The 24,337-nt window shown below is 39.0% G+C and overlaps 1 protein-coding gene across 1 annotated transcript in view; it reads left to right on the plus strand.

The window, feature by feature from the left end:
- The window catches only part of XYLB (xylulokinase), a 254,081-nt gene that overhangs the window by 97,116 nt on the left and 132,628 nt on the right, over positions 1–24,337 (plus strand). The window contains exons 8-11 of the mRNA XM_044676323.1: positions 3,307–3,347; positions 9,658–9,773; positions 14,716–14,831; positions 22,210–22,283. Of these exons, the coding sequence (XP_044532258.1) occupies positions 3,307–3,347; positions 9,658–9,773; positions 14,716–14,831; positions 22,210–22,283 (347 nt within the window). The remainder of the gene's footprint in view (positions 1–3,306; positions 3,348–9,657; positions 9,774–14,715; positions 14,832–22,209; positions 22,284–24,337) is intronic.

Here is a 24,337-nt window from a genome sequence, read left to right on the forward strand (position 1 = left end):
GTATGGAAGGAGAGTGGAAATATCTGGATATATGTAGGCTTTCATACTTTGAACAAGAAAACTAAGCTGAATAAATGTCTCATACTAGAAACTCAAGATGTCCTGGATGGTCATTTATGAATCCAAATGGTTTCCAGTATTGGATTTATGTATTAAATACATTCAGATCCTGCTGGTAAAGAAAGGCAAGGAGAAGATAGCCTTCATTTACAGTTTGGGAGCATTCCCCAAGGAACTTCTTAGGAACTTGCCCCTTTCCAGGGGCTCATGAAGAATGTGCTTGGTGACATGAACTACTTAGAAATGTTGGCAAACATGGATGGTGTCAGTATTCCAAAAGGTATTGGAAAAGCATGAAGAAAGGTTAATGGAAATGTTTGATCATCTGGAAGATGAAGAGTGGTATTGTTGGGGCAAGATTTGATGACTTTTTGGTCATAGTTCTAAATTACTTTCCGAAATGGCTAGGCAAATTCACAACTCTTCATAACTTACCAAGAGTACATTGATGTAAAGATATAGATTTCATTGTCACCTGCATAAAAGTGATTATTGAATCCATAATAGATAAAGACCTCAAGAAAATAGAAAGAAGGTAGCCTAGGGAACATGTATTTGGGAGATGGGAGTAGGAAGAGGAAGAGAAGCCTGTTGATGACAAAAGGAATAATGAGGGAGATGTGAGGGGAAAGCCAGTGCTAAGGAAGAGAAGAGGACAGCTTAAGGTGCCAGATTCTTTAGAAAGGTGAAGGAGAATAAAGACTGGGGGAAAAGCCATTTAATTTGGCAATGAAGTTATTAGCAACTTTAGAGGTTTCAGCACTGTATTAAAAGGGACAAAGGAATGAGTGGGTGGTGTTGTGAGGAAGATTAGATTAGTTAGTTAATTAAGTATTAAGGATGTATCTAGCAGAAAGGAGCTGGAGTTGGGAATTCCAGGATAGAATGAAGGAGGAGGAAGTGTGTGTGTGTGTGCCCTGAGAGAGGACTCCATTAGTGGTGGGCAAAAGACTGTTGCTAGCCTGGGAGATCTCAGAGCAAAGGACACCCCTGCTTCCTCATTTTCCCCTGGGATCCTGACTGCTGGCATCTAGCAGAGAGAGAAGATCAACAGTCCTGTGCCAAGGAAGAGGAGAAAGTTTGAGATCTGGTGGACAGCATTTCAAGCAAACCCTTCCTACTTGGTACCTGAGACCACCTTGGCTCTTGGCATCCAGAGATCATCAGTGGATTGCAGTGAGAATCCCAAAGCCACAAAGCCCCTAGCTGAGTTGCTTAAGCCTGGCAGGTTCCAGGTCTGAGGCAGTCACCCAGACTCCACTGCTCCTTGGGCCCTGTCAGTTTAGATTACTAAGTTAGTGTAGAAATAAGTCTTTCATTTCCCTGTGGGTTTTGTTATTAGGATTTAAGGTTTTAGAGTAGACATCCCTAACCCACCTTTTAGTTGTTCATAATTAAACCTAGTTGTATCCTGTTACCTTGTCAGTTGGATTCAAAGCTTCTGGCCCAGGGTGACAGTTGGATAACTGTTCCTTTTTCAGTTAGGAGCAGCTTGGCTGTTCTGATCCCCATGTCCAGGTCCAGTCTCTCATAAATCCCAGTGTGTGTACTCACAATCACCTAGTTTTATTTTAAAATCCCTGGTGACCCCATTACCTTTACTTATATTTCCTACAGTGGTAAGGCAGGAAAGGCTGTTAATGTAAAAGAGATTTTAGAAATATGACACTTTGGGAAAGGAAGAGAAAGGGAATAACAACATCAAGATGAGGTTTATTTAGAAAAGGGTATATATGAACATATTTGTATGCAGAGGAACCAGTGGAGAAGGAAAGGTTGAAAACAAAAGAGATAGGGACATGACTTATGGGATAAGACCCTGGAAGAAAAGGGAATGTAGATAAATTAATGAATAAGTGAAAAAAGTTATTATTAAGTGCTTACTACATACAAAGCATGGTGGCAAGGGAATATACATATAGAAAAGCTAGGCAGTCCCTGTCCTCAAAGAGCACACATTCTATTTAGAGGTGACAACGCGTACATGAGGGATTCACTTCAAAGCAGATGGAAAGGCTCAGTGATGTTAAGGGTATAAATATTTTTAAAGAAGTCATCATTGTTATAGCAATAGTCATGGTAGTAGTAGTAGTAGTATTTATAGTAATTGTAGTAGTAGTAGTAGTAGCAATAGCAGTAGTAGTAGTGGCTAATATTTCTGTAGCACTTACTATGTGCCAAGGAAAGTTAAGTGCTTTACAAATATTATCTCATTTGATCCTCTTCATTTGACCCTGGGAGGTAGGTGCTATTATTATTCTCATTTTAGATTTGAGGGAATTGAGGCAGAGGGTAAGTGATTTGTCCATTTATAGCTAGTAAATGTCTAACTCTGAATTTAAATTCTAGGTTTCCTGACTCCAGGCCCAGTGCTCTATCCACTGTGCCATCTAGTTGACTTGGGTGTCCTTAGGATATATCCTCTGATCACACAGCAGTGCCTGTGAGTCTGGAGGCTGTAGTTGTAGCTCAGGTAGGAAGGCCCTTTCATCTTCCTGTATGGATAATGATCCCACCTCCATACCTTTTCTTGAGGGAGGACAGGCAGAGTCCCTGAATTGGGAGGGAGGTTGGAGGAGAAGGCAGACTGTGGCACCTACTTTCCTTCAGGTTCCACCAGATCAGATCTGGGCTGGTAGGCTGAGATGGAAGAAGAGGAGGAAAGATACAGAGCAAATGTGGGAGAATTAGCCTTGGCAAGGTGAAACACCACTTCATCCTGTAGAGGTATAAAAGAACTTATGGACTTCACAGATCCATGAGTTTCCTGTATCTCTGAACAAATCATTGAGACACTTCAGCTGTTTTCTGATGAAATTTCTTTTTGAATTGTGGGATTATTCTAGGTCATTCTGTTAGTACCTCTTGTGACAAGTGAAGGGCCCAAAGTTTGTCCCCTCATAGATTCTATTTGATTTTTCGATAAAAAGAGAAATTGGTTTTTAGTGTAAATGTCTCATTTGGCACAGAGATACTCCCTCCATAGCCTCTTCTCAATTCTGAAGGAGAAAGTCTGTTTGAGATTGCAAGAAGCAAACCAGAACAATGCAACTCAATCAGTGTTGCAGTGGAATGAACTTGTCTTACGATTTCTAAGAATTGTCCAGATTGTTTATTTTTGAGTCTTTGTTCTGCACACAGGAAGCATTTAATAAATGTCTCTCATATTATTCTGTTGATTGAAATAATAATGCGGCTGGGCACTTATTTATCCATTAAACAAAGGCTTCTCTTTATCTTTTTCAGCATCATTGGCTGGAATGAGACTGGAAGAAGGTGACATTGCAGTAAGTTTTATTTTTTAAAGGAACATCATTCAGCCAGTATCCATTCATTCATAAAGAAACTCATCACATTTCGTTGCTCAAAGCTGGAATAAGTTCCCCAGGGGTTTCCCACTGGATCTCATTCAGATGAAGCTTGTGGGAGGAGGGACACCAACACATTGAGATATCATTTATAGACTACCATGGCTTCTTTGGCATTGCCTTTTCTTGAATTTTCTATCAATTCCTTCTTGTTTTTGTTTGTTTTGTTTCTTTTTTGTTTGTTTTTTAAAAAATATTTTATTTTTTTAGAAATATTTTCCATGGTTACATGATTCTTGTTTTTACTTTACCCTTCGCCCCCTTCACCCCCCACCCCCATATCCAAAGAGCATTTCCACTGGTTTTAACATGTGTGATCAATCAAGACTTATTTACATATTATTGATAGTTGCATTGGTGTGGTTCTTTAGTATCTACATCCCCAACCATGCCTGCATCAACCCATGTGTTCAAGCGGTTGTTTTTCTTCTGTGTTTCCACTCCTGCAGTTCTTCCTCTGAATGTGGGTAGCATTCTTTTCCATAAATCCCTCAGAATTGCCCTGGGTCATTGCATTGTTGCCAGTAGAGAAGTCCATTACATTCGATTTTACCATAGTGTATCAGTCTCTGTATACAATGTTCTTCTGGCTCTGCTCCTTTCACTCTGCATCAATTGCTGGAGGTCTTTCCAGTTCACATGGAATTCCTCCAGTTTATTATTCCTTTGAGCACAATAGTATTCCATCATCAACATATACCACAATTTGTTTAGCCATTCCTCAATTGAAGGGCATCCCTTCATTTTCCAGTTTTTTGCCACCACAAAAAGTGCAGCTATAAATATTTTTGTACAAGTCTGTTTATCTATGATCTCTTTGGGGTACAAACCCAGCAATGCTATGGCTGGATCGAAGGGGAGGCAGACTTTTAGAGCTCTTTGGGCATAGTTCCAAATTGCCATCCAGAATGTTTGGATCAGTTCACAACTCCACCAGCAATGCACCAACTTTGCCACATGCCCTCCAACATTCATTACTCTCCCCTTCTATCATTTTAGCCAATCTGCTAGGTGTGAGGTGGTACCTCAAAGTTGTTTTGATTTGCATTTCTCTAATTATTAGAGATTTAGAACACTTTCTCATGTGCTTATTGATAGTTTTGATTTCTTCATCTGAAAATTGCCTGTTCATGGACCTTGCCAATTTATCAATTGAGGAATGGCTTGATTTTTTATACAATTGATTTAGCTCTTTGTATATTTGAGTAATTAGACCTCTGTCAGAGTTTTTTGTTATAAAGATTTCTTCCCAGTTTGTTGTTTCCCTTCCGATTTTGGTTGCATTGTTTTTGTTTGTACAAAACCTTTTTAATTTACTATAACCAAAATTATTTATTTTACATTTTGTAATTTTTTTCTAACTCTTGCTTGGTTTTTTCAAAGTACCAGCTTCTAGTCTTATTTATTAATTCAATAGTTCTTTTACTTAAAATTTTATTGATTTCCCCTTTAATTTTTGTAATCTCTAATTGGGTTTTTAGCTGGGAATTTTTAATTTGTTCCCTTTCTAGTTTTTAATTTGCATGCCCAGTTCATTGACCTTTGCCCTCTTTAATTTGTTAATATAAGCACTCAAGGATATAAATTTCCCCCTCAGTACTGCCTTAGCTGCATCCCACAGAGTTTGGTAGGATGTCTCATCATTGTCATTCTCTTCAATGAAATTATTGATTGTTTCTATGATTTCTTCTTTAACTAACTGGTTTTAGAGAATCATATTATTTAATTTCCAATTAGTTTTTGGTTTGCCTGTTCATGTGCCCTTACTAATTATTACTTTTATTACATTATGAACTGAGAAGGTTACATTTATTATTTCTGCTCTTTTGCATTTGTTTGCAATGTTTCTATGCCCTATTACATGGTCAGGCTTTGTGAATGTACCATGTGCAGCTGAAAAGAAGGTGTATTCCATTTTGTCCCTATTTTTCTCCACATATCTATTAATTCTAATTTTTCTAGGATTTCACTCACCTCTCTTATCTCTTTCTTATTTATTTTTTGGTTTGATTTATCTAGATCTGAAAGAGGAATATTTAGATCTCCCACTAGTATGGTTTTACTATCTACTTCCTTCTTGAGCTCAGCCAGTTTCTCCTTTAGGAATTTGGATGCTATACCATTTGGTGCATACATGTTGAGTACTGTTATTTCCTCATTGTCTATACTGCCTTTTATCAGGAGGTTATTACCTTCCCTGTCTCTTTTAATCATATCTATTTTTACTTTGGCTTTGTCAGAAATCATGATCACCACTTCTGCCTTCTTTTTCTCATTTGAAGCCCAAAAGATTTTGCTCCAGCCCTTGACCTTCAACCTGTGTATGTCTATCCACCTCATATGTATTTCTTGTAGACAACATATGGTAAGATTTTGGTTTCTAATCCACTCTGCTATTTGCTTCTGTTTTATGGGCGAGTTCATCCCATTCACATTTAGAGTTATAATTATCAGTTGTGTATTCCCTAACATTTTGGTATCCTCTCCTAGTTCTACCTTTCCTTCTTATGCTATTTCTTTTTAAACCAGTGGTTTGTTTTAGACCAGTCCCCCTTGTCCCCTCCCTTGATTTATTTCCCTTTCTACCCTCTCCCTTATTATTCCCTTCTTTTTATTTTTTAAGGCCTAATGAATTCCCTACCCCTTCTCTGCCCTTCCCTTTTTTGACCTCCCCACTCCCCTTCTCCCCTTGGTTAATCCCTTCTGACTTTCTCAGTAGGGTTAGATAGAATTCTATATCCCAATGAATATAGTTACTCTTCCCTCTCAGGATTAATTTCACTGAGAGCAAGGTTTAAATAGTACCTCTTAATGTTCTCTTCCTCTCCTTCTTCTAATTAGTATTCATCCCCTCCCCTTCCCATGCTCTCTTTGTGTGGCATAGAATATCCTATTTTTCTTATTCATTCAAATTTCTTTGGGTGTCATCTACTATTCACCCTCCTCTTTTTTTCCCCACCCCGTCTCATCTTAGACCATTTAGTGCTCCAACCTCTCCCTAGAAGAATAATTCTTCTAATTACTATAATAGTGAATACAGTTTTTGAAAATTACACATAACATTTCTCCATATAGGAATACAAATAATTTGATTTTATTAAAGCCCTTAAAGAGGCAAATTTAAACATAAGAGTTTTCTTTCTTTCCCCTCTTTTTCTTATTTAACTTTTATGTTTCTCTTGGTTTTTGTGGTTGGATATTGAACTTTCCATTTAGACCTGGGCTTTTCTGTGCAAATACTTGGAAATCTTCTATCTTGTTGAATGCCCATACTTTCCCCTGGAAGTATATAGTCAGTTTTGATGGGTAGGTAATAATTGGTTGTAGACCCAGTTCTCTTGCCTTTCTGAATATCATATTCCAAGCCTTGAGGTCTTTTAGTGTGGAAGCTGCCAGGTCCTGTGTGATCCTGATTGGTGCCCCTTGATATCTAAATTGTCTCTTTCTGGTTCTTGTAATATTTTTTTCTTTTACTTGGAAGCTCTTGAATTTGGCTATTATATTTCTGGGGGTTGTCTTTTCAGGGTCTAGTGTAGAGGGTGATCTATGGATCCTTTCAATGTCTATATTGCCCTCTTGTTGTAGAACTTCAGGGCAGTTTTGCTGAATAATTTCTTTTTGTATGGAGTCCAAATTTCTATTTCTGCTTTTTCAGGAAGACCAATGATTCTCAAATTGTCTCTTCTAGACCTGTTTTCTTGATCTGTCAGTTTCTCAGTGAGGTATTTCATGTTTCCTTCTATTTTATCAGTGTTTTGACTTTGCTTTATTTGTTCTTGCTGTCTTGAGAGATCATTGGCTTCTAATTGCCCAATTCTAGCCTTTAGGGACTGGTTTTCCTTTTCAGTCTGGTCTATCTGGTTCTTCAAGTTTTCCAGCTGGTCATTTCTGGTCTTCAGTTTGCTTATCAATTCATTTGATTTCTGAGCCTTACTTTCCAATTACGAAATTCTGCCTTTTAAACTTATTTTCTTACCAGATCTCTTCCATCTTTCTCATGATCTCAGATTTGAACTCTTCAAGATCTTGTGACTCATTTTCATTTTTTGGGGAAGGTTTGGATGTCTTTAATTGTTTGTCCTCCTCTGTTTTCTTTTTTTCTGTGCAGAAGTTATCAAGTATTAGAGTTTTTTTATTTGTCTTCTTCTTTATTTCTTGGGCTTTGCTTGGCATCATTGTGCTTTATCTGCCAGAAGTCTGAGTAAGGCAATCTGATTCTCTTTGTATGGAGTTAGGGAGGAGTTTTTGCCTGAGGCTACTTTGTGAGTCTCCTGGTTTCTCTGGGGACCCTCCTGGGGTCTCTGGTCTAGCTGTTTTCAGGGTCACGCCCCCATGTTCCTAGCCAGCTGCTCAGAGCCCAGAACTTGGCCCACATTTGCTCCTCTACCTGGGGTTTTCCCCTGAGTCTGAGCGTGCTGGGCATTGCTGCTGCCTCTCTCAGCCCCACTCCAGTGTCCAAGGTCAGAGTTTTCCAGCCTCCTGGGGTCTCTGGTCTAACTGTTTTCAAGGTCAAGCCCCCATGGTCCTAGCTGGCTGCCCAGAGACCGGAACTTGGCCCACGCTTGTTCCACCACCTGAGGTTTTCCCCCTGAGTCTGAGTGCACTGGGCACTGCTGCTGCCTCTCTCAGCCCCACTCCCATGTCCAAGGTCTGAGTTTTCCAGCCACCTGGGGTTTCAGGTCTTGCTGCTCTCAGGGGCAAGCTCCTGGTAGTGCCAGCTAGCTGCTTAGGGGCTAGATTTTGTGCCCTCACTGGCTTTAACTCTGGAGCATAGCCTCTGCCTCTGGTACTGTGGGTGGGGTGGGGAAGGGGTGATCCGCTTGTGTTTTGATGGGAGCTATTCCCCCCCCCTTTTTAGCATGGAAGTGCCGAAATTCCACGTACCTTCAATACTGCACCCTATTGTGGGATCCCTTCTTTCATCTAGATTTTGTTTTCTTATCTATTTTTTTTATCTATTTTTAAGGAGAGATAGTCACCCTGCCTCTAATCTGCCACCATCTTAACCTGGAAGTCTATCAATTCCTTCTTATCCATTGTGTGAGAGAAGGGATGAAGTCCAAAAAGAGGGAGGGAGAGAGTCAGAGACAGAGAGAGAGATGGATAGGGAGGGAGAGACCAAGACAGACAGAGATAGAGACAGAGGCAGAGAGATACAGAGAGAGATACTAGAAAAAGAGAGAAACAGAAAGAGAGAGAGAGAGAGAGAGAGAGAGAGAGAGAGAGAGAGAGAGAGAGAAAGAGAGATAAAGTGAGAGACTGAGGAATATTGGTCTGAATCAGGGTAACTGTCTATAAGAAAGAGGAAAACAACACCCTATTTATAAGGGAAGCTGTTTTCCTTTGCTAAATGAATAGCCTACAGAAGTTCTGGCAATATGCCTTCCTAATTTGTGTCTTCTACCTTTTAGTAGCTGTACAGTGTGAGTTATAGAATTATAGAATGTCAGAATCAGAGAACCATGGAACCCTAAAATCTCTGAGGAAAAAGGGACCTTAGAGGCCATGTACTAGCTCTCAGATAATCTTAAAGCAAAGGTTTTTTTAAAACTATTTTTGTGTCATAGACCCCTTCATCTGGTACAGCCTGTGTACCCCTTCTCAGAAAAAAATGTTTCTAAATTCATAAAGTAAAATACTTGGGATTAGAAGAGAAAGCAATTATGTTGGGCTATAGACATCAAAATAAAAAAAATATTCATAAATCTCTGTTTAAGAGCCCAGATTTATAGCATCTGGATCAAGGGGTCCTGTAGTCTCTGTTTGGTCAAGAAACATGTGGGAAGAAACTATAGTGGGAAGGTCACTAATGCTGAAGTATAAGGACCTGGGATCCAATCCCAGCTCAGCTCACTACCTACATGACCTTGGATAAGTTACTTAACCACTTTCCTTGTGTAAAATGAGGTTGTTGGACTAGCTGTCCTCTGAAGCCCCTCCCAGCTCTAAATTAATGATCTTGTCATGTTTTAGGTGAATTTGCAGTTCAAATGGTTTATGAGTTTCTGTATTTGTGTACGTATATGAATGTTTCAGAAGTTGAGTAGGGAAAATATAGGGGGGAAAAGCTACAGTTTATATGGTGAGAAGCTGGGATTACACCTCTTCTGTATGTTACTTACTTAAAGTGTTTTAAAATGCTGTTGAAAAAAGAAGTAATTTTTCATAATCACCTTAATTTCCGTCTACACACTTTCCTGTTGCTTAGATGGGCTTTCTTATTTCCCAGGTCAGCCTTGGCACCAGTGACACTCTGTTTCTCTGGATCAAGGAGCCAACTCCTGCTTTAGAAGGACACATCTTCTGTAACCCTGTTAATTCTCAAGAGTACATGGCCCTTTTGTGGTAGGTTGTTTATATTTGGTGGTCTGAAAACAGCTGATGCACTTTAATTATTGTGTTAAGTTGTGTTGAAACATAATATGTAAAGTCTTTACAATTAGGAGGTTTGACTAAAGGAGTGTTTGCTAAGGATGCTTCCAGCATGTTTAGAACCTACAGTCTAGTAGGAGGCTACAACAGATGCACAAATAACTAAGCTAAAAAAATGATACAGTACCAAAAATTTGATCTGTATTATTTTTCATATATCTTATAACTTCTCATGGAATGCTAGCTCCTTGAGGACAAAAATGTGTCTTATTAACTTTTTGTATTAACTCAATGTCTAATATAGTCCTTTGTACATAGTTGTTCATTCATTTTTTAGAGTGACTCTGTGAATCAATTTGTGGTTTTCTTGGCAAAGATACTAGAGTGGTGGTTTGGCATTTTCTTCTCCAGCTCATTTTACAGATAAAGAAACTACAGCAAACAGGGTTAAGTGACTTGCCTGTGATCACACAGCTAGAAAGTAGCTGAGGCTGGAGTTGAACTCAGGTCTTCTTGATTCGAAGCCCAGTACTTGACTCAGCCATCTAACTCCTTGCATATAGTAGGTATAGGATAAATATATGTGGAACGACTGAGTAAATAACTAATAATATTCTTATACTCCATTGGTCAGAAACTCCAAGTTTATGAGGAACAAGTTCATTTACAGGGATGGTATCACAAATCACTTTCTTTCATTTATTCTACTTTACTAATGTAGCTCAGCCAGATCATTCACACCAGGATGAAATATGAGAGATCATAGCTAAAAATGACATTTTTTCAAAATAAGGAAAGTAAGGTAAATTTGAATTAAATAATAGCATTCTTGGCATCCAAACTAAATGGGAATTCCACTTGGGAATGGTAGCTTCCTCTCTAAGCTCCCTCATTCCCAACCTGGCAGGAAAGCCACTCAAACATACATCACTTCTCATCCCATCTCACCTTAACTGTCTACACTGTATAATTTAGAACTGCCTCACACTTATTCATGTTTGTTGTCTCCAGTTATGCCACTTCTCTTAGAGCCTCTGGTTGCCCTGCCCTGCCTCTCATGCTTGCCAGTGACTTTTGGAGGCCAATATCTCCAGTTGTATAGCCTTCTGTTCTACTTTCCAAACATGTCTCTTCTCAGTTGCTGATTTCATTGGGCATGTTACCTCCTTGATCTTTGGTAATATCATGTCATTCCTGGCCACCTGAACCTCTTCTACTCAGCCCCAGCTTCTATGGCCATAGGCTGATTTTTTTTTGAACCCTTACCTTCCATCTTAGAATCAATCTCTGTATTGGTTCCAAAGCAAAAGAGCAGGAAGGGGTGGTAGGCAGTGGAGGTTAAGTGACCTGTCTAGGATCATACAGCTAGGAAGTGTTTGAGGTCAGATTTGAACCTAGGACCACCCATCTCTGGGCCTGACTCTCAATCTACTGAGCCAGCTCACTGCCTCTGCTGATTATTTTTAAAATATAACCTTTCACCAGCTTTCCTCTGGTCCTTTTGCATTCTGAAAATAAGGAGGTTGGAGGGAGAGGTTCTTTATGTCCTTCTCAAGACACAAATTTGCAGTGACTGCTAATCACACAAGTACATTTGTAAGCACACATTCATTACTTGTTATATAGTATTGTCCCGAGGTAATTATCCCAAATACACAATATACATGCAGGCACATCACACACAACAGCTACATTAGCATTGCAGGCAGCTGACCAGATGCATAAGCCCTGGACAGAAATAGGATATCTAGTACATATAGCAAAGGTCCCATCCATTTCATCGCCCAGATATATGTCATGTGCCATGCATAACAGATGTCATCTTGTAGCAGATTTTCATACTATAACACAGAAACCAAAGAGGTTGTATGTAAGATCATGTAAGTCACATGGAGTACATAATAGTCCCCTTATCCTGTCAGCGTTGCATATAGTTGGGCAAAGTTAGATGTCATAGGTACAACACCAATTATTGTGTCATGTATCAGGGCAACATACGGAAGACCAAAAGCAGAGGCTGTTTTTGGTCTGGACCTATTTCATCAGCATGGGTAAATCTATGGAGAAACTTCCTCCTCTCATGCAGACTGACATCTATTCTGTAATTTGAGTTTTAGAGAGTTGCCTGGGGCACCAAAAGGTTATGGGATGTCCCCAGGGTCACACAACTGCTATGTGTTTGAGGCAGCCTTGAACCTTAGACTTCCTGACTTGAAGACTATTTCCCTATGCACTGTTCCATATAATAGGACTCTCACAGTGGTCATATACAATATACATGATCACATACTAAGTTTTACTGTAAGGGGGGAAAAGGGGGCTTTGGTTGGATATTAATATTTAAAGGAGTAGTCGCCAAGGAATTGAATAAATACCAATTCCTAAAATGATTTTAGTAATTTATTTATAAAATATAGGAGAGAGTGAAAGTAGAGAGATAAGAAGGGGGTAGAGTAAGAGATCTAACTTAATGAACTATATAATATATTCAAGTCTTGGCTTTACTCTGGCAGGGCTCCAGAGGTCCTAGCTGGAGAGCCTAAAAGTCAATTAACAAGGGTTTTAGCCACAAGGGCTTCTCCCACTCAAGGACCCCTTGGAGGCTAGTACCTCCAGGAAAGCTAAAGGAGTCAGCCTTCTTCACTCACCATGTGTAGTTCTAAGGGAGGGATTTAAGAACAGTCTCACTAAGGTCTCAGGGTCCCAGCCAGCTCTCTTCCAGGTCCAGAAACAAACAAGAAGAGAGTCACAGAAAGTTGTCACTCCCTTTTAAAGGTGCTTCTTTTTTGTCACTTCCTGTGCCTTCCTCTTAGTTTATGTGTCCAATCATAACAGATGCCTTGCTTAGGACTGCCCAGGGGGCAGTCAGTTAATTCTGATTTGTCACCAACTCTTGCACATGTGGGTTACAGACTTCCCAACTTGTAAATTAAGTGGTGATGTTTTCACATTTGGTGATTAAATCTAAAGATGGGCAGGATAAGTCGAATCTCATTATCACACTACACATTATAGGTGCTTCACTAATGGGCATGCTGTTTAGTTCTTTGTAGAATTTTTCTCCTTTCCGTTTAGTCCTGAAGCATTATACTCCAGACTAAACTCTGACCAGATATGGCAGTCTCTTGCTGTGATCTGCCTTCTGTTCTGTCCCTTTAGAGGGTGTATAAAATGGGCTTGACCGTGCTCTTTGTGGTAACAAAAAATTGGAAAACGAGGGGGTGTCCATCTATTGGGGAATGGCTAGACAAGTTGTGATATCTGATGGTGATGGAATACTATTGTGCTAAAAGGAATAATGAACTGGAGGAATTTCATGTGAACTGGAACGACCTCCAGGAAGTGATGCAGAGTGAAAGGAGCAGAACCAGGAGAACATTGTACACAGAGACTGATACATTATGGCACAATCGAATGTAATAGACTTCTCTACTAGCAGCAATGCAATGACCCAGGACAATCCAGAGGAACTTGTGACAAAGAACATTATCCACATGTAGAGAAAGAACTGTGGAAATGAAAATGCATTAGAAAAATATGTGATTGATTATGTAGTATGAAAGGGATATGATTGGGGTTTTAATGTTAAAGGATTGTGCTACTGCAGACATGAATAACAAGGAAATAGGTTTTAAACAATGATATGTGTATAACCCAGTGGAACTGCTTGTCAGATTTGGGAGGGGGAAGGAAAGAGCACAGTGGGGGGACAGGGGGGACATGAATCATGTAACCATGGAAAAATATTCTAAATTTAAAAAGGGAGAAAAAAATGGGCTTGACTAATCCAGAGAGGCATGACTAAAGAACTCTCTGAGTTGAATTCAATTCAGTTCAGTGTATAAATAAAGCACTTACTTTCTCTGGGTCACACTGTAAGAGGCACTGGAAATACAAAGATGAAAATGTAGTAGCCTGTGTCCTAAAGGCCTCCCATTTTACTTGGGCCAAACCACTGAATGGGCAAGGATACCTTAGCACATTATAAGATGTCTAGAAAGAAGGAAAAAAGAGAGGAAGAAAGGAAGGAATAAATGTGTTAAGGGGCAACTTCACAGGAAGAGTTTTGTTCTCTGTTGTTTTCCTTCTTTTTCCTTTCCTTTTCCCTTTCCTTCTACTGTCTCCTTCTTTCTCCAGGAGCAGCTAGAAGGTCCATTTCAAGTGCTACAAATATGAATCATAGAATTTAGGCAAGGGAGGGATCTAAGGAGTCATTTTGTCTAACCTTTATTTTATAAATGAGGAAAGTGAATTCCAGAGAAGTGAAGGCAGTTAGGTGATACAGTGAATAGAGCATTGGACTTGGAGGCAGAAAGACCCGAGTTCAAATCCTGCCTCTTAGCCTCAGGTTCTTCCTACAAAATGGGGATAATAATAACACTGACCTTCCAGAGTCAGGATGAGAATGAGGATCAGATTAGATAACATATGTAATTTGTAAATCTTAAAGCACTATATAAATGCTAGCTGTTGGTGTTATTATTTGAAAGTTACACAGTGAGCCAGTTGTACAGGTGAGACTAGAATGCTGATCTCCTTGGGTGAGTCATTTCATTTTTCTTAGTATAATCTCCAAGGTCCCTTCCAGCTCTAAATTGTATGCACTTGTGATCCTGATTCCAGGATTCATATCATTGTGCCTTTATATAATTATATCTATACTTCTATGTGGTAGAAATGCATGCAATTTATACTCCACATCAGTAATGGATACCTGATAAATACTTGTTTGTCCCATTGCTTGATACCAGACTACAGAATGTTAGGCTTTACTAAATTTGAATGCTAGGAAAAAGAACATCCAATTGTGGGTCTCTTTAGGCAGATGGCTCTATGTATTTATGTCAACTCTGACCAACTCTTTTGGGGAAATTAATTTTTTAAATTTAACAGTTATCATTTCTACTTTCTTTAGCTTTAAGAATGGGTCTCTGATGAGAGAGAAGGTCCGAGATGAATCTGCTTCAGGCTCCTGGGATGAGTTCTCTCTAGCTCTACGATCCACTGAAATCGGAAATTGTGGAAATCTGGGTATGTGCTTTAGGGGAAGACAGAACTCTTGGGACCTTTGTTCTGGGCTGAATTTTCTGAGTCTAAGAAGTTCATGTAGAATGTGGAGAATTCAAGAGGACCCTGTGGGATAGGTTGATGGAGTATAATTTCTGGGTACTGTTTCCTCTAAGGGTCTTCTCAGCAGCATAATGCAGTGAAGGATTTTTCACTGTGATGAGAACAAGGGAGAGATAAAGATCTTTCTTTAACTGCCCTTTTCTCTGTGTTAGGTGAAAGGATTTATTAACTAACTTCCCTACTTACCAATGGGAAACTCTTCCATGCTCGATTAGACCTTTTGGATGCCTGCTAGCTCAGTAGGAGTCAGCAGTGAGATTTGGCAACTGACAGAACTAATACAATCTTAGAAGTGATAGTTCTATAGAGTCTCCCCTGTTCAGACCACATCTGGGGTACTTTGTTTGTTTCTGTGTGTCACATCTGAGGAAAGACATTGATAAGCTGGAGAACATACAGAGTAAGGCAACAGGATGCTGAAGAAGTGGATATATTAGCACATGAAGAGGTATTGAAATATAAGAGAATATTCAACCTGGGGAAGAGAAGACAGGGAAGTAGGATTGCTCTCTATAAGTGTGTGAGACTATGAAGAGAAAAAAGAATCTGACTTATTCTACATTGACCTAGAGGAGATAATTAGGAACAATGGATACAAGTTGAAGAGATGAAGATTTCATCTCAATGTACGGGAGAACTATCTGACAATTATATCTATCACAAAGCTGCAAGGTAGTGGCTTCACTATAATAACACAGTGAATAGGACATCAAGTTTGGAGTGGGAAGAACAGGATTCAAATCTAGCTTTATACATTTCCTAGCTATGTGACCCTGGGCAAGTCACTTAATTGCAGTTGCCTACCCCTTGCCTCTCTTCTGTCTTAAAACTGATACTAAGACAGAAAGTAAGGGTTAAAAAAATAAGTCTTAAGCAAAACATAGATGTTTACTAAGGGGCAATATTATAGATAATTTTTAATCAGGTCTGTGATTGGCTCAAAGTTCCCTGAGCTGTCATTTAGCTCTGTTTTTTTTTTCATTTCATCAATCTATCAACCAATAGGCATTTATGAAGTGCATTCTTTATTCCTGACACTGTGGTGGGCATCTGGGATAGAAAGAAAAAAACCCTAAATTGTCACTGCATACCAAGTAAAGTGTTTGAAGGAAGACTAGCATGTATGGTTCTGTCTTAAAAGAGACATGTCATGTGAAGGTCACTCTATTAATGGGAAGTTTCTACCTTATTTCATTTGAGAGCAATACTTCATTTCATATTTTTTCATTTCATTTCATATTTCACAACTCCATGTAGCAGTTGTGAAAGGAATCTATGTAATTTGTAAAATATCTATTGGAGATTTTGTTATTCATCTCAAAAGTTCTGGTTTCTGTAAATGCAATAGTCAATTCAATTAAAAAATATCTACTTAGTGCTTCTTATGTGCAAGATTCCTTTTTTAGGTGGGAGCAGAAGCCAGATTACAAGATGGAGGAACAAATGACTGGCAAAAAAGTAGAGGCTTCAGTCAAGGCAGACTGTTCATTATTGAAGTTTGTTGAGTAGGCAACATGAAATAGTGGAAAGACATTGAGTTGAAGTCCATGGACCTGGGGTCAAATCCTAGCTGTGTCATTCATTACCTGTGTGACCATGGTCAATTTACAGAACTTTTCTGGGCCTTGGTTTCATCTGTAAAATAAGGATGTTGAATTAGATGATCTCCAATATCCCTTCTAGCTATAGACATGTCTCCTTTGACATCTTAAAGGATATACAGACATTTGGAAGAAATATTTTTTAATTCTTTTTTTTAGAATAGGAGGGACCAAAACATGTTTGTAAATGTTAAGGATGGAGTCAATGGGGAGATATTAAAAACAAAAGAAAAATAAAAGTGGAAGATGGAGACTTAAGGATGCATGAAGGGAAGATGACCTTGGTAAGAATGAGAGCAGTCATTTCTTCTTCAGACAAGGGGAAAGGGGGAGAGGATGAGAGTCAAGAAAGAAATTTTGAAAAGGGGAGAATAGAAATTGAGTGAGGAAACTCAGTTTAGATGATTGGGATCCTCTCAGAATAACAAGAGGTGAAGTTATCTACTGAGGAGTTCACTCTGGTAGATGCGTGGAGCAGAGATTTAAGGAGAGGAGAGGATTTAAAACAGCCACTGTGAGAAATTCAATAGGGAATCAATTATCTTTGGATAAAGGGTGTATTCAACCAGCAATTGCATGTATCTATTAGCTCTGTAATATGGAAGGTCTCATGGGTTGAGTCATGCTAATTCCACCTAGTCTAGTCTATTATATTCAGATATAAAGTCAAACATTACTTCCATAACATAATACATTCAGAAAATTAAAAGTCATCTCAGGTTAATTCAAACAATTTGTTGTGTTTTCAATCCCAATGATGGTTTGATTGGTTTGAGATTTCATTAGTGCAAATATTGCCTCAATAATACAAATCACACCCTCTTCTCATCCCATGTAATTCTTTTCTATGTTTCCCCATAATTTTTTTTTCCAAAGAAGATTTCATTTAAGAAGTGAAAACATTATTTTTGTTTCATTTTTGAATCTTTGGCATCTGTATCAAACACTTTTAAAATGGATCCTCAATATAGTTTTATTGACTCATTCATTCAGTTAAGATATATTGAGCACTTACTTTATGTAGTACTGTGTAAGGTATTAAGAGGAGTTGAAAAAACCCAAAACTACATGACAACCTAGAATCAAAAGAGAAATCAGAGTCAATCTGGCATGGCCCATACTTGATTAGGAACTGAATGTACAAATTCCCCAACAAGTGGTTTTTCAACCTTGACCTGAAGGCTGCTGATGAGACGAAATCTGCTGCCTCTCTAGGCAGCCTACCCATTTTTGGATAGTTCCAACAGTGAATAATTTCCTTTTATCATGGTAAGTCTTCCTTTTTGAAACTTCCACTAATTACTCTTAATTCTAATCTCTGAACCCCAAAAAGAACTAAATTTTTCTTCCATATGTCAACCTCTTGGATACTTGAAGATGGCTTTCATGTACCCTTAAGCCTTCTTTTCTACAGGTTGGCCACCTTTCTCCCCCGAGTATCTTTTACTACTCTGTTCATGGAATGCTCTCAAGACTTTTTACATCCTTGGTTTCTCTCTCTCTATGTTTTTCAGCTTGTTAATGTCAGTCAGTCAACCTGTAAGCCTTTTAAAAGTGCCTATTACATGCCAGACACTGGATATAGAAAGTAAAATAGTGAATAAATTTAAATCCTGTTGTGGAAGGAAAATATGTATACATATAAATGTATGTGAAATATATACAAAGTGAATACAAGGAAATGATGGGGCAAGGTCCAACAGGATTCAGAGCAGGAGAGGCATAGAGGCAGCACTTGAGCTGAGTTTTGAAGGAAACTAGAAGCGAGGTGGAAGTGAGAAGGAAATGTGTTCTAAGTATGGACAACTGCCTGTTCAAAGGCACAGAGACAGGAGATGGAGTAGTACATGCTATAGAACACTGAGAAGGGCAATTTGGCCAGACAATAGAACATGCAAAGGGGTATTCTATCTAGAAAGATATCCTTCATAAATGTGGCTTTATCAGGGTTGAGAATAGAAGAATTGTCAGTCCTTTAGGTCTGAACACTGAACCTCTCTTAATATATAGCCAGTGACTGAATCAGCATTTTTGACCGCCATATTGCAATGTTTACTCATGGTCCCTGTGCAGTTCAGTAAAATTCCCAGATCATTTTCAAAAGAATTGCTATCTAGCCCTAACTCTCCCATTTTGTATCCAAGAAGTTAATTTTTTTGGAACCTAAGTTAATAGTCATCTTGTATCTATGAAGCTGGGTTTTTGGAACCCAAGTTTAAAATTTAGCCTTTATGACTAAGTTGTTCAGTCCTAAGAGATCTGGCTGAACATTCTAACCTACTACACTTTTCTTGGGTCCTTAAGCCGTCCAGCATGTTAGCTGTCCCTAGTTTTGTGTCTTCTGAAAACTTAATTAGCATGTCATTTATATATTTGATTCAAGTCCCTGATTGAACTATTAAACAACCCAGATTCAAGGATGTATGTACTTGCCATAAGACTTTCTTCCAGGATTTCCCCTATTAGATTGTAAGCTCCTTGAAGGCAAGGACTATCTTTTTCTTATTGTATCCCCAGCACTTATACTGTGACTGGCATATAGTAGACACTTGAAAATGCTTAATGAATTGAATTGTTGAATTGAAATCAACACATTAGCAACTTCTCTTTGAGTCTCCAGTTTTATAGCCATCTAAGTACTTTATGTTGAAGCCCACATCTTTTCATACTGTCCACAAGAAACTGTGTCAAATGTTTTGATGAAATCTGACTAAACTATATGCACCTCTTTAGGAACCCTATCAGAGAAGGCAAGGATGGTTTGTCTGGCATAATCCCTTCTTGAGGAAGCCATGTCAACTCTTTGGGAAGACCCACCTCTTTCTCTAAATATTTATTAATCATTCCTTGAAGGTAGGGATGGAGATTCCAGTTGAGTGAAAAATATAAGGCAGGTACAAAAATAACCACAATACAAGATAAAATGTGAGATTTTGATGGAGAGGCAGACCAAGGGATGAATCTCAGAAGAGGAATAGATTACTTCTGATTTGGGTCAAAGTAGGTTAAGGAATTCCTCTTGGAAGAGGTAGCATTTGAGCTGGGCCTAAAGGGGCCTTAGGAATAGTCCAGGTGGAGCTGGCAGGTGTAGGACAAGGAACAAAGGGAACAAAGGAATGTGTACGACACATTTGGAGAAAGATGAGTAGAAAATTTTGGCCAGAGGGTAGTTATTAAATATGAAATATGTAAAAAATAGCGATCTACATTTCACCATTCATGCAGCTGGTTTATTCTCAGAACTTTTCCTGGCTTATAACTTGAGCAGTTTCTCTAAACCAGTCTGTTTCTACTCACATTTCCTTTCTGGGTTTCCAGGACAGGCAGATGTTAAAACGTTGTTGGTGAACATTTACAATGTTCCATTCTGTGACTAAAGGATTAGAGAAGAAAGTAGTCTATTCACTCTGGAGTCCTGTAGTCTTCTGGACTGCATGATCCCTCTAGGGTACTGGAAAAATAGGAACAAGGGCTGTTCCTTTACTGTAGGCTACATACTGATGAATAATCACTCCTGGCATGGCCATGGTTTGGGATGTTTGATGTCTCCAGATGTTTGCAGTGTGTGATTCCATCATAGTGTGTCTGGAAGATAGTGGGTCCGTTTGTACAGGGTTTTGGAATGTTGTACTTATGTGCCATTTTGCCAGGATGTTTTGTGAGATGGAAATTCAGTGTCAAAATACAGGCCTCTTTGATAGCTCCTACACCTAAATTTATTGCCTGATTTGGTCTGTGCCTTAACCTGGCATCTATCAATTTGTTTGTTTGATGTATTCTGATAACTGTATATTCAATATATTTGACTTTCTTTGTAACCTTTTAATTTTATTTTATGCATTTAAAACTATAATTCTGAGAAAGTGTTCATAGGCTTCACCAGGTTGCCATGGGAACCCACGACCCCCAAACAGTTAAGAACACCTGGTCTCTGGCATAAAATCAGTTTGAGTCTGATTTTAAAGACTCTTGGTACTCCTTGGTTTTTCAATTGAATCAGAATCCTTAGGGATCCGGAACCAAACCCTGGGGGTTCTTCCTTATTGCCAAGCCTTTCTGAATGACCTATGTGTTCCCACAGCCTGCTGGGCAGCCAGGTCAAGAGGAGATTTGGAGGACCCCGTGGCCCATTATCCCACTGGCTGAGTAGGGGCAGAGAAAGCCAGCAGCTGCAACAGAAAGATGAAGGCTTTGAGGAAGTAGACTGTACCAGGCAAACAGTCAATTCCCTTTAACTTTTCACAATTTGATTTCCTAATCTACCGCAGACACGTTGGCCCTGAATCCATGCAACAGGTGGTTTGCCGTGTTTTAGCCCATAAACGCTGGGGCCAATCCATCTTTGGATTTTTCCATTCACTCTTTCTGTTTTTCCCATTTAGATCTGACCTTCTTAACCCCATGTGGAGATTCCCTTTTTCTCACTTTGAGGTCTGACTAATTATTGGCACATGTTGGCCCTGTCTCAGCTGGCTTGGACCATGTTGTCTGACTTCCCAAACAGAAGACTTGATTCTGTAATGACAAGATGGCTCATGATAGTGCAGGTCCCCCAGAAGGGGATGTTAGGAAACCCCAAAACTGCCACAGTGGTTATCTCAGACCACTAAGGAATTAAAGTCACTGCTGAGAGGGTTTGAAATGCTGAAGCCTCTGAAGTCTGGTCTTAGACATCACGTGGAGACAGTGACACTGGCCCTAATTCCTGTCTATGCATGTGTGTGTGTGTGTGTGTGTGTGTGTATGCAGGTATGTGAAAGGAAGATCCCAGGATTCCTGAACCAGTGAAAGTTTTTGACTTTCTTCCACCAAATATGTTCCACTGACCAGGCTACTTTATGGCATCTTGCCTATAGAGCTACCCACATGCTGAACAACCCCTTACTTCAGCAACAAAAGCCCCCATTGGACAATGTGAGGGATTTTTCCAGTAGCTTAAGGAGATTTTAGATATCTTCCTTTTAGTCAAGATTGCTAATCATTAGACTTGCCATTTTTAGCAAGAGTCCACGATCATTGGGAGAGTCTGGATCCTGTCAGGATTTTGTGAAACTTTTGCATTTTTCCAGAATATTATAGAATCTGATGTCCTGGGAAAGAGGTGGACCTATCAGAATGTGCTTTTTAACACAGTTGAGGAAGAGCAGTTCTCTCCCCCACTTCCTAGGCTATTCAAATGGGCAGTCAGTAAGTTTCTAGTAACTTTGCATCTATGGTCCTATGGTCCATCTCTTACATTTATTGCCACTGCCACCATCTCCTCCTCAACCCCAGTCACTGGTATCTTCCATGAGTCATCCAAAAGCCATACTATTCTGGAGGAGTAGTCCTGAATTTAAGAAGATATCTCCAGTTTATATCCCTTTTGAATCTCGTATCAAATCTAAGCTCAATTCCCAAAGGCATATTGGGATTTTCTCCAAACACCAGAAAGAATGCCTACATATTGACATTTTGCAATGATCAGATCCCATGTTAATGAGAAAAAGGGAAAAGCCTGATTTCTAAGGGTGTGATGGTTTGAGAGAAGTTACCCCATTGGAACACCATAGGAGAGAATATGTGGGTTTCATTTTCTTGTTTTATTCAAATTTGCCATTTTTTTCTAGGACCATAAAAGAAATTGGTCTCTTAGTTTTTTGTTTTTTACAAAACAATCTTTTCTTGGCCTTTTTTAGGTTTTTATTTTGATGTGATGGAAATTACTCCAGAGACCACTGGGCGTCACAGGTTCAATGCAGACAATCAGAAGGTACAGACCAGTGTTTGTAATTTCTCTAATATCATTTACCCTAAGCCATTCTTAATAATATTATGTGCTTGATTTTAATTGAATTATCTATTAAGCTCTGCTGCTTCAACAGGCTTCCAGGCCTCTGCAAACATTTTCTGTAATTTTAAGAGTTTTTTCCCCCTAAGCAAAGATACCGTATAATCAGATACAATGTAAAAAGTTAAAATGTTTAAATCAAAAATGATCACTAGATACTGATTGATAGGTATAGAGAGTGAGTCATGAAATATAGGATAGATAGATGATAGATAATAATGATAGAGATAAATAAATAATATAGATAGATGGAGGGAGCTAGGTGGTATAGTGATAGAATGCTAGACTTGGAGTCAGAAGGACTCCTCTGGTGTCAGATGCTAACTGGCTGGGTGACCCTGGGCTAGCCACTTAATCCTGTTGACCTCAGTTTCCTCATCTATAAAATGAGCTAGAGAAGAAAATGGCAAAACATTCCAGTATATTTTCTAAGAAAACCCCAAATGCAATCATGGAAAGTGAGATACAGCTGAAGAACTGAATCACAAAATGGAAAGAGGATAGATACATAATAGGTACATGACAGTAGAAAATATAAATAGAGAGAAAGATAAAGGATTAAAAAATAGAAAGACAATGCATTTATTAAATTAGTAGGAGTTGCTAGGCACAGGGCTTACATTCAAGAAAATAGTCTTTGCTGCCAAGGAACTGCCGTAAAGAAGGGGAAGGCAACACATAAAGGGATGTTGGAAAGATGGAGAGACCCATAAGGCAGCATAGTGAGAAGACAATGGCATGAAGTCTGGATTATGCCAAAGTAAGGCAAAAACGGACACAACAGGGCTGCTGGGGGACTGAGGAGCTGAGTCGAGGGTTCTAGTGGAAAGGGAGGAGGATGGGCTGACATTAGCCAGTATAGTAAGGAGATAGCAGAGAATACTCTTAACTTGAATTATAAAGCAGTCATTAATATCCTGTGCACCAGTTCAGGGCTTAGCACAATGCTAGACCCTTTGTAATTGGTCTGGAAATGCTTCTTAAATTAAATTTTTTTTTCCTAATCAAAAAAGATGTACTTTAAGAAGTAGTGTAAAAGCTATTGCGGGGATGCATAACCAGAAAAAGAAGCAAGCTTTTTATGCAGTGAGATGAGAGTTAATAGATTCATACCCAAAGTGCCTACATTGGAGCTCACCACCTTCTCCAGGAGATCTCTGAAGGAAGGTTGTAGGATGTGAAGTGGGCCTTTTGTGGAAGATTATGGAAACATATAAATAGCCAAGATGTAGATGGAGTGCAGTCTCCACCAGTGGAAGAAGGACTCTTTAAATCAAAGATCACAGTGCCATTGACATTAAAGGCCATGAAAAAGACAGTGCATTGTATGTACTCGGGGACTTGACAGATGTTTGTGTACCTAATAAATACTTAGGAAATGTCAGTACAGAATATTGATGTACTAAATATAATAATTTGTTTCTATTAGGTTTTATGCTTTAAGTTGCTTTTATGGTACTTAATTATCAAATAAAAAAGCTTTACTTGAAAGTAAAATGACTTATTCAATTTTCCCCCCAGGGACAGACATTAGATTTGATTATCACTGTTCATAAAGAAAAGATAGACATTTCTGTGTAAACTTGCCTGTACAACAGATTTCTGTCCTTATCTTTTCCCCAAAGAAGCTATTATTTCTGAGGCAAGTTTTATATAATAACTGTTGGTGCTAGAGTATGAAAATCAGAGAATTTTCATTTGCTTTCTGTTCTATGTCATTTTGGAGGGTTAGCCAAACAACGATTGGGGATGTCCTCTACTATTCAGTACCCAGAAGCTGTGTGTTGGTGGGCACATGTGAGAGACGGGTGGGGGAGGAAAGAGTCAGAGACAGAAAAACAAACAGAGACACAGAGAGGAAGAGACAGAAGCAAAGTCCAAGAAAGAAACAGAGAGAGTTGGGTGAGTCTACCTAAGTTGTGAACTTGGATAGCAATTCTGAACTGCAGAACTCTTGTTATTGTGTTCTTTTTTAA

The sequence above is a fragment of the Gracilinanus agilis genome, chromosome 1 (genome assembly GCF_016433145.1).
Source record: "Gracilinanus agilis isolate LMUSP501 chromosome 1, AgileGrace, whole genome shotgun sequence".
Taxonomy (NCBI): domain Eukaryota; kingdom Metazoa; phylum Chordata; class Mammalia; order Didelphimorphia; family Didelphidae; genus Gracilinanus; species Gracilinanus agilis.